This window comes from Tetranychus urticae, chromosome 2 (assembly GCF_039701765.1).
Source record: "Tetranychus urticae isolate SD_2017Ah chromosome 2, NJAU_TeUrti_SD_1.0, whole genome shotgun sequence".
NCBI lineage: Eukaryota > Metazoa > Arthropoda > Arachnida > Trombidiformes > Tetranychidae > Tetranychus > Tetranychus urticae.
Genome location: NC_142959.1, coordinates 15046717 through 15056616, shown reverse-complemented (window position 1 = coordinate 15056616; position 9900 = coordinate 15046717). Strand labels below are relative to the sequence as shown.

Here is a 9900-nt window from a genome sequence, read left to right as displayed (position 1 = left end):
ACTGCAGAGAGTATTGACGAAAAGTTTAAGGCGAAATCGAAGATTCATGCTGAACACAATGGGCATTAAATAAATTTATCAGCTCACCCAGAAGTAAAATATTTCCAAAATCGTTCATTGACATGGTGCAACTTCTTGTTTCTATTTCGATTTTTGTCATTCTACAAATTTCTTAAAATTGAAGCGGTTCATTATGATTTATTAACTCCAATAAAGGACTCGACTGTTGCCTGTTGATGAATCAAATCGTTAGGAAAGTAATGAAGGTCTTTGGGTTAAGCTTAAGGAAATCCAATTGGGTTGCTTAATGGTGAGGCTGGTAAAATTAATGCTTAGCTTAAGAATAATCAAAATAAAGAATATCAGTTTGCTTTCATGTAAAACAGACACTAGGATTATTCATTCGACCCTATCCTCAATATATCACCATGGCAAAAAAGTCAATGGATTAAGATCAACTGAACTCAGAACGACGAATTATTACTTTTCACTGTAAAATTGACTTTATAAATCGAGATTGTTTTTAGTGCAATGAAGTGTGGCGTCATCGTGTTGGACCATGCCGATCCAATATTGTTCGTCAGCTTCCTCAATTCAGTGATGAAATAAGCATTTATCTAATACTGATAAGTGAATCGACTAACATTTGTGTTTAAAAAACAAACCATAAAACTTAAAGTCGCGATTAACTTAAACTCTGTTAACAGAAGAATGTTGAGTTTATTAATATTCATTAAAGGGGTATCTGCCACCAAAAATCGACCTTATTTGATTTTGAAAATAATTTGATATTATGATAGGGGGGTTCAAAAAACACTGTTAACTTTTGTCAAAAGTCTTTTAGGATGACGCGTTCGGCCACAATCGCGCTTCAAAGTTGAAACAATTTTGAGTAATTTTTCGTAAACTTATCAAGCTAGAGTGCTGAAACTTAATATACATATACATATCAATGTACTCTAGCGATCTACAGAAAACCATGGTCAATTATGCGTCCTACCAAAAATTATGAATTTTGAAAATGACCTTGAATGGTCTTGAACTTTTTATCCAGTACTTTACAGTTAATTTTAAGTGCATTGGTGTAAGTCTCATTTCAATATGTCAACTGGTTGAAAAGTTATCAGTTACCGACCAGAAAGAGGCCACTCTTAGAAACAGACGAAATAAATGTCATATCGTAAAAAGCCGTTGTACATTTTTTGTTTATACTAAAAGAACAATGTTGATCTAATCGAAATCAATTTTGAACATGATCTAGCCATCTGACACTCATTCGAAGTTAAACGACTTAATAGCGATAAAACGTGATCAAGGCATTGTAGAACTTTTTCCTTCTGTAGATCGCTAGAGTACATTGATATGTATATGTATATCAAGTTTCAGCACTCTAGCTTGATAAGTTTACGAAAAATTACCCAAAATTGTTTCAACTTTGAAGCGCGATTGTGGCCGAACGCGTCATCCTAAAAGACTTTTGACAAAAGTTAACAGTGTTTTTTGAACCCCCCTATCATAATATCAAATTATTTTCAAAATCAAATAAGGTCGATTTTTGGTGGCAGATACCCCTTTGACGAGCATAACGTTAGTAACCCGTAACATTTAAACAAACTTGAAGGCACCTTTTAACAACTCAAAGCACACAGGTTGATCAATACTTCAACCTGTTAAGCCTTATCCTCAGAAGACACTTTATTACAGAGTTTTCCTACCGAATTCACCAGTTTTTCCATTTGAAAAAGTCGTTTTTTAATCCGGGCTTTAGAAACAGCCTAAAGAAAATAGGTTAATCTTTTCGTTTCCATTGCAATGCAACTTTTTTCCAAAAGATCAAATTATTTTCAAAATCAAATAAGGTCGATTTTTGGTGGCAGATACCCCTTTTATGTTTACAGTTTAAGAGTTTGCTCAGCTAACATATCAGTTTCCGCTGCTTATTTGACTAGATGAATTGCGATTGACGCACTAAATACATTTGCAATTCTAAGTCTTTAAATTTATATTCTTTAAACGCATCAGTCCCATATTTTATATATTCAAAAGGGTTGAGCATAGAAAAACACAGGAGTCTAGAAATGCAAAGGCACCCGACTCTACGCATGCTCATGTACTTGAACTTTTTGTGATCTTTTTAAAATCATTTTGTAGGTTTATTGATGATTTTGAATTACAATGAGTTAATCAGTTAATATCAGGTTTTGAATCAATCAGCTCATTTTGCTTGTTAAAAATCTAATTATCTTCTTAAAAATGCATATTATTATGAGTTTTTCAGCAAATTGAGGAGATCCCCCACAATTCCCCCACTTTACGCTGTAATCGTACCTGGCTTGATGATTATCTAAGTATTTTTAGAGTGGGATTTGATATAAGAAACATGGTAAGAATTGATAAATGGAGCCAATTCAATCTTAAATTACCAAAAATAATCAAAAATTGAATTAGAAATTAGAAGCTTTATTGAATTAGAAATGAAACAATCAAATGTGATTCAATCTATGACTTCTAGCTGATTAAATGAGCTCTCATTCCTGTTAATATGTGATATTTATCAATAAAAAATTTTGTCCTTTAAAGCTCAAAAATGCAAAATTGTATCCTGAAAATCAACCAAATTAAATCTAATATCTTGCAATTTATTGAAATTATCAACTTTTTAAATGTAAGCAAAAAGTTTAAGTACTTGAGCATGCTCAAAATGACGGGTGCCTTTGGATTTCTTGAATCCGTTGCCTTGGTTATCAAAGACGCTAAATGCTCTTCTTTGATTGGTTAGGTGCCTTTGCATTTCTAGACTCCTGTTAGAAAAACTGTGCAAATAAAACGCACATATAAAGCCAGCAAATTGCGGATTTTATATCATTCAATCACCAAATACTATAGTTATAAAGCGTTTGATTTCGTACTCAATATGAAGTGTTTCTTTGTGTTTCTTTTTCTTCATTCGATATTTTTTGTGAGTATAACTGTAATTTATCTCCATAATCAGCAGAGAATGTAAATGTTATCATATATCCATTTTTTGTGACTTTTATTAACAGTACACACTCGGAGATTTGTTTGGTACTTGTCGCAAACAAGAGGATTGTGGAACAAGTCATTGTTGTGTCATTCATCGCAATGGTAATAATTCGCTATTTCAGTTTTCATTTTCAAGTCAATATGCTCTTTGACGCTTATAAATGCCGCTTGAATTAGTTCGGTTATGAAAATTCACCAAACCGTGCAAAAAGTAGACCAATTGTTAGTATAATAACTCTTACCTTTTTGCCTTCCAAACTCCATATAACTCATTCTCTAAATAAGACCTAGAATTAAACTGAGCCCAAGTTTATATGATAATTAAATTTAAAGCACTTTCCTGTTTGATCTAAAATTCTCTAGAATAAACAGTGCACAAGTTAGAACTTCAAACAGGTAGAAAACATGAAAAACGTACATTTAAAGCATAAAATAACATAAAAAGCGTACATAAAAAGCTTATTGAATATTGTATATTATTTATTTTCTTAATTTCAGATGAAAAGATTTGTCAAAAAAAAGGGACTAAGGGTTATCGCTGTAGCGATCCTGGAAAAAGTATTACTTTCTATATAAACGATTGTCCATGTGAAGACGGTTTAAAATGTTCTGATAGAGGCAGATGTGCTGAATAAAGGAGGAATTCGGGAATCACCCCCAACTAGAATCCATTATTAATATGATAAAAATTAAGATAATTTAAATAAATAACTAAACTAGAGTCCATTTTATTGTATCGCTTATAGTAACGGAGATATCGGTATTTAAAGTCGAGTGGTCTGTAGCCAAATCATTTGTCGTAGAGAAAAATTCTTAATTATTCAGGTTCGGCACAATCTAATCTATATAAAAATTTACTTTTGAAATATTTTCATTCATCTTTTACCCCATGTTAGGCCAAAGCATGATTTTCCAGTGTAGTTTTTAATGGACATTTCAAAAATGGAATGAGCGGATAGTGTAACGATATGCATTTCCAAGATAATTGGCCTTTTGATGTGACAAAAATTCACGCGTTAAATGGTAGATCTTACGTTTAAGTTCCACTACCATTCTTATTATGCTACAGCTTGCTTTAATAAAATAAATATCAACCAGTCTGAAAATCACTAGACAGATGCAGTATGAACTTATATTTCAAGTAGTATAGTCAATCAGGAGACAAGTTGTGATCAGATATATTTTATTATTCCAACATTTCAAAGTTTCCGACTTTAAATGCCGATATCACCGTTACTATAAGCGATACAATAAAATGGACTCTAGTTTAGTCCTGTGTTTAAACAAGTGGAACCCCAGATCATGACTGATCGTAATTTTTTCACTGAAATACAGTAAATTCAATCCATATTTAAAGACTCGCGTTCTTGACGAAAACCATCTTCAATGAGAAAAACTAAAAAATAAATAAAATCTGGTTATACAGCTGAACAAAATGAAATATTTTTGTACAGTTAAGGTACCATATTTTTCACTTAACTCTTTACTCGAAAGACAGTTTTACTTATCCTTCTAATCCAACAATAAACCATCAACCTGAATAACCAAAAAGTTTTTCCCCCAAAGTCAATAGTAAAAGATACGGATTCTGCGTTTTTTCCCCTACCCTGTTTGAACGCTAATTTCTCAGTAACCTGAATTCCGAGAAAGTTCGAACTATTTTTTGCGATTGTAGTTTAATCATGGCTTTTATCCTATGTGAAAATTTTCTTTAGAACCCGCTTAGTTTGGCCACAATCTTCCCGCAAAAATTTCATAGTTTGACTTTATATATTGTATAGATGTATAGATTGTATAGATTATCTTAATTTTGATCATATTCTATGATCGATTCTAGCCAGGGGCAATTTTCTAAGGAGATCCGACTTCCTCCTTTCGATTTACAAAAAACTAACGGAAACGAAAATTATTTCGATAGCACCAAGAGTATAGGGTGTATAAAAAGTTTATGTAGGGGAAAAAATATCCCTTCATTGCGTATAAACAGAAAATTATGTTTTTTCCCCCAAAATTGAGCATAAACTTTCTATACACCCAATATAGTATGATTCAGTTATGAACTTTTAGAATATTTTGTCTGTCGAAAGGCATCGAAAAGTTGAATTCATTGATTTTTAACCAACAAATTGAAGGTTTTCAAAGATTCATTCTTTTAGATTAACTTTGATTTCTAACTTTATCTTTTCACTTTCCTCTCTTCCATCGGTCATCAATTTTGATGTTGATGATAGAGTTATCCATTTAATCACCATTTAGTGGCAACCAGCCAACCTGCCAATCAAGTGTAATCAATGTAAAAAGCCATCAAGAGGGACACTTTAAGTGTCTACTAATCAACATCAACTAACCTTGTCCATTTGACATTTGCAACGTTTTTCTTTTCATTTTTTTCTCCTTCTTTTTTCCATTCACAACTCATCATCAGTTTATCCAACTGATCCTAAAAAAGCTACAAGCAGAAAAGAGCAAAAAAAGTGATCCGAAATCTGAAACTTGTTTTCACTTTTTTAATAGCCACTTGCATCACCCTCACTATCATCATGAACATCATTATTGACATCATCAATCCACAAATTAACGAACAAATAAAGGTTTTACTTTCACCAATCCCTGAGTTATCACCATTTCCATCCTCAAACATTATCAGTTTCATTGTTTTGTTCACTTTTTTCAAAGTTTCCCGTATTCTTTCCCCATGTTTATCTGTTTCCTTTTTTTCGCCTCATCATCAACTTACATGTAACAATTTTGTTTAGTTTTTTGCTGTTCTACTTCATCACCATCATCTTCATCATTCTCATCATCATTTTGTTCTCCAAGCTTTCCTTCTCCATGAAAAAGAAAAGAAAGAAAAAGAAGAAAGTAGATATAAACATAATTATTCGTAGTAGTTGTCAACTTTTCTGATTGATGTTCAGTTGGAACCAAAGCAAGATTATCTCAGCGTAAAAAATGGCAAGACTGAGTGAAAGATGATGATGATTAGAAGGATGAAATGTATTTTCCTCTGATGATTCTGTCTTTCACTTTTCACTTCTCATTCTTTCCTGTCAAATGTTACTCTTTTTTTCCCTCATTCAAGCTATACTTTACCATAACTTGGCAAACACAGAGGAGAAGAAGAGAAGAGAAGAAAAAAAAATTCATTCAAATATATTATTACATGGAAGGTTGAAAATGATGGATAAAAAATGAAAGGAAAACAAAAATACAAATAATATGAAATTTCCTTTCAATTGTTCATTTCCATCAAAAAATCATTGTCATCCATTTGATTACATTTATATTAATAACATATCAATTTCACCATGATAACCATTAACTCCTTTTCAAATGGTTTACATTTTCCCGTTCAATTTGCAAATTAATATACAAAATTCAAATCCAAAATCTTGTTGGGCAAAAAGAAGAAGAAAACTTGATTATCTTCTTGAAACAGAAAATAAAGAAGACGAACAAGGTATATCATTTCCATCATCATCATGAGCCATTTATCCTTGCCCAATAAGATAAATTGAAAAGAGAAAAGAAGAAGAAAGAAAAACGATTCCTTGTTATCATCAATCAGTGTCACCACATTATCATCAATATTATCAGGTTAACAGGAAAAGTGGAAATAAAAAGCCAATGAATCAACTGATATCTTGAACGTAAAATAGCAAGTCTAGCAAAAAAAGGTTGTGCAAAAGGAGAACCGAAAAAGGTTGAAAAAAAAGTTGAAGAAATGTTGAAAATCTTTTTTGCTTTTACCTGACTTCACGTTTCTTAATAGATTATTATTTACTAAGGTAAACACTGTTTACTCAATTCTCACATCGTGATTGTCCCATAGGCTATCATTATACTTATCATCAGCATCGTCATCATCATCATCATTATCACTAAAGATTCAATATAAAAGTTTCTTCCTCTTCAATTTTTACCTTCTTTTTGTTCCCTTGCAAGGCGTTACTTTTAAATAATTTCATGTTAACTCACCCTTTACCTTGGGCCAGACTGACCCTAAGGCTGTTTCTGTTTGCTATTTTTGTTCATCATCCAAACACCAATCAGCACCTTATCTCATCGTTTGTCTTTAATGATGAATGAATGTAAATTGTTATGATTTCTGGTTAAGCCAAATGCAGTTTTTACCATTGAAAATTGTTGCTCCATTTGTCTTCACTATAATTTTCAAACCAATTACGTCTTTTAATTGTCACTCTTTTCCAACTTTGAAACCCATGAATTCACCAAATTTACTTTTCTTTTTTCACAAAATCTTTCAAATTCTAAACCTTTTTTTATGTCCTTTCATTCAACTCGAGTAAAGAGTAGAGTTAATCACTGTGTAATCAAGTTAATAATTATAATAATGATAATGGTTAACATGTAATTAAAAGGTTCATCTTGAAACAAGGTACACAAAAAAGAAACGATTAAACTGCTATTATAATGAGTCGTTTCTCGAGTCTAATAAGTTTCCCTTGAATGAATTAATAGTCACTTTAGGTAAATAAGTTTATACTTTTTTCAGTGAAAAAAGTAGGGAAAAGCTAATAACAAGGTAAATAAGAGCAACAACGAAAAACATGATTGACTTTTATCACTTTGCTTTTTCATCCAAATCTTAACATAAAACATCATTTCCTTTCCATTATTTTCATAATATGCAAGTTTAAGAATTTTATTTCTCAGGAAATCTTAATTTCCATTCATTTCCAGTATTAAATGTCGCCTTTTAACCAAACAAAATGTCAACTTTTAACTTTTTTTTCAAAACTTTCTTTCAAGCCGAAAAAGAATCGAAAAAGTTGCCTGAAAATGAAAATCTGTTTCAAAGATAATGAACCGATTTTGTGTATCTTTTTGAAAGATGAAAATGATTTGAAAGTGAGAATAAAGTTGAAAAGAAAAGTGAAAAGTTTACATCAAGTGCAAGGTAACAAGTCAAAGGTGACTTTCTTGTGGTCTCTTTGACCATTGGTCAATGGTACTTGACTGGAGACTGTTGTTGATCCACTTTTTTTATTGTTTGGTTAATAACAAGAAGAAGAAAAGAAAATGTTTTCCAACTTAAATGGTCCAATATATCAATTTTTGGTGACCTTTTCTTTTTTCTCGTCTCTTCATCATCTTCCTTCTCACTTGGCTGTCTAAATGGCTCCACTCTATTCATTTATATTGGTGTCAGGTTTGCTTTTCATTCCTGGTTAAAGTAAAAAAACTAGAAGAAGAAGAAACGAAGAGAAGAGAAGAAGAAGAAAAGTAAAGTAAACCATTTCTAGTACTCATTTCAACTCTTGATTCCTTCGGTTTGTTAACATTGATTGATGGTAACAAATGGCTTTGAACGCCTTTGGTCAACCTTTGTCAATCCTCTAACAAACAGCAAACAACATTAATAACAAGTTGAGACAGTTGAGACAGAAAGCATCGTCAAGGTAATATAATAGTGGCCTTAATGTTCAAAGTCGTATAAATGGGTTGTAGTGGGTCACTAATGAACCGTGAATTTGTTGCAAAGTAAAAAAGCAAAGCTAAACTTTTCAACTTCATTTGAAAATCACCATTAGAGTTGAACATAATCTCGACTCGAAACTGGTTCAAAACACAGACACAAAGGACGCCTTTGGAAATGAGAAAATCTTACCTTAACTCTTTTCCTTTTTTTGACCAATTTTAGGTTCTTGTGTTTGCTCATTTAGAAATGAAAATTTTATCTTTTCTTGCGGTTTTTGGTCAACTTTGACTAGAAAAGGAAAACTTTGAAAAAGAAGAAAATTTTTTATTGCAAACGTAAAATGAAGAAATGGACAAAATGAATGATGACCAGTTTCCATTCTCTGAGTGAAGAGAATCTAGATTCATTAATCGAATTTGAAACGGAAAAGTTGTTGTACAAATTGTGTGCTTGAAATCAATTACATTGACCACCAAGAGTGCCTTTTGATTCATTGATTACTGTTGCTGTTTGAGCAACACAAGTTGAACAGTAAACAAATGCATATTAATCATCCATGAACCAGTGATTAAGTTTATATTTACATGATTCGCTAATAAAAAGTGAAATTGTTTTTCTGTCAACAATTTTGTTCTCTACAAATGTTTATGCTCAATTAGCTTGCAACCTGAAGGTTTATTTTTTGCTGTCTGCTGACCAAGCAAGACAACTATAATGTTGATGAATGGGCATAGCTTTTGCAAATAATAATTTATTGCTCAAAATGATCTTTATGATGCTCTTTTACAGGAGAAGGCTAAAGGCATCTTCATCATCTTGTAAAGGTGAACAACAAAATTCTGTTCTTCCATCAATTCAAACAAAATATAAAGTTAAATATTGAAACTTATTTACACTTATTGAATCACTGAACCAGGCAAAACAATTTTCAACAAACTTACTCCAAAATGAGTTTGGCTATTAAACATTTTTAAATTATCATTTTGTGCGACAAGAAAAACTTTTGTAAAATTTTCAAGTTTTCAAGTTCATCTCGAGTTGATATAAATTATTGTTTTGAAAACTTCATTGAAAGTAGAAGACTTGTCAAGCAAAAGAATGAAAAAGATCAGATTCTGGAAAGTCCAAAAACTGTGACAAATCCAGTTAATCTGTTTACATAACGTTGAAACTGTCGGATGTTTCAGTTAAACTAATCTGATTAGTGATTTTCAAGTTCCTTTGGTTAACCTTTTGCCATAGAAATGGGTTTCAACTGTGGTTGAACGATTATCATGATTAATCCAAATTAGCAAATTTAAAGTGGAAAAGTATTACATCGAATACTAATGGATTTTAGTTGTGAGACTCGACGATCTTGATTTCAACTCATGGTTTATTTTCTGAACATTTTTTGTTCCAATTTAATATTGTTTCTTGTTTTCATTTTGAGA

At 31.6% G+C, this 9900-nt stretch overlaps 1 protein-coding gene across 1 annotated transcript; it reads left to right on the top strand.

The window, feature by feature from the left end:
- Nucleotides 1–2814: 2814 nt before the first annotated feature.
- Nucleotides 2815–3745, top strand: LOC149093965 (U3-aranetoxin-Ce1a-like). Its single transcript, XM_089267278.1, has 3 exons — nt 2815–2959; nt 3045–3126; nt 3523–3745. Exons 1-3 carry the CDS (start codon nt 2915–2917, stop codon nt 3657–3659), a joined length of 264 nt encoding a protein of 87 aa, XP_089123404.1. The 5' UTR covers nt 2815–2914; the 3' UTR covers nt 3660–3745.
- The last annotated feature ends 6155 nt before the right edge of the window (nt 3746–9900 follow it).

Coding starts and splice junctions, on each gene's coding strand:
- LOC149093965 (XM_089267278.1), top strand. CDS start 2,915: ATGAAGTGTTTCTTTGTGTTTCTTTTTCTTCATTCGATATTTTTT. Junction 2,960..3,044: donor TTCTTCATTCGATATTTTTT/GTGAGTATAACT, acceptor TTTTATTAACAG/TACACACTCGGAGATTTGTT. Junction 3,127..3,522: donor TTGTGTCATTCATCGCAATG/GTAATAATTCGC, acceptor TCTTAATTTCAG/ATGAAAAGATTTGTCAAAAA.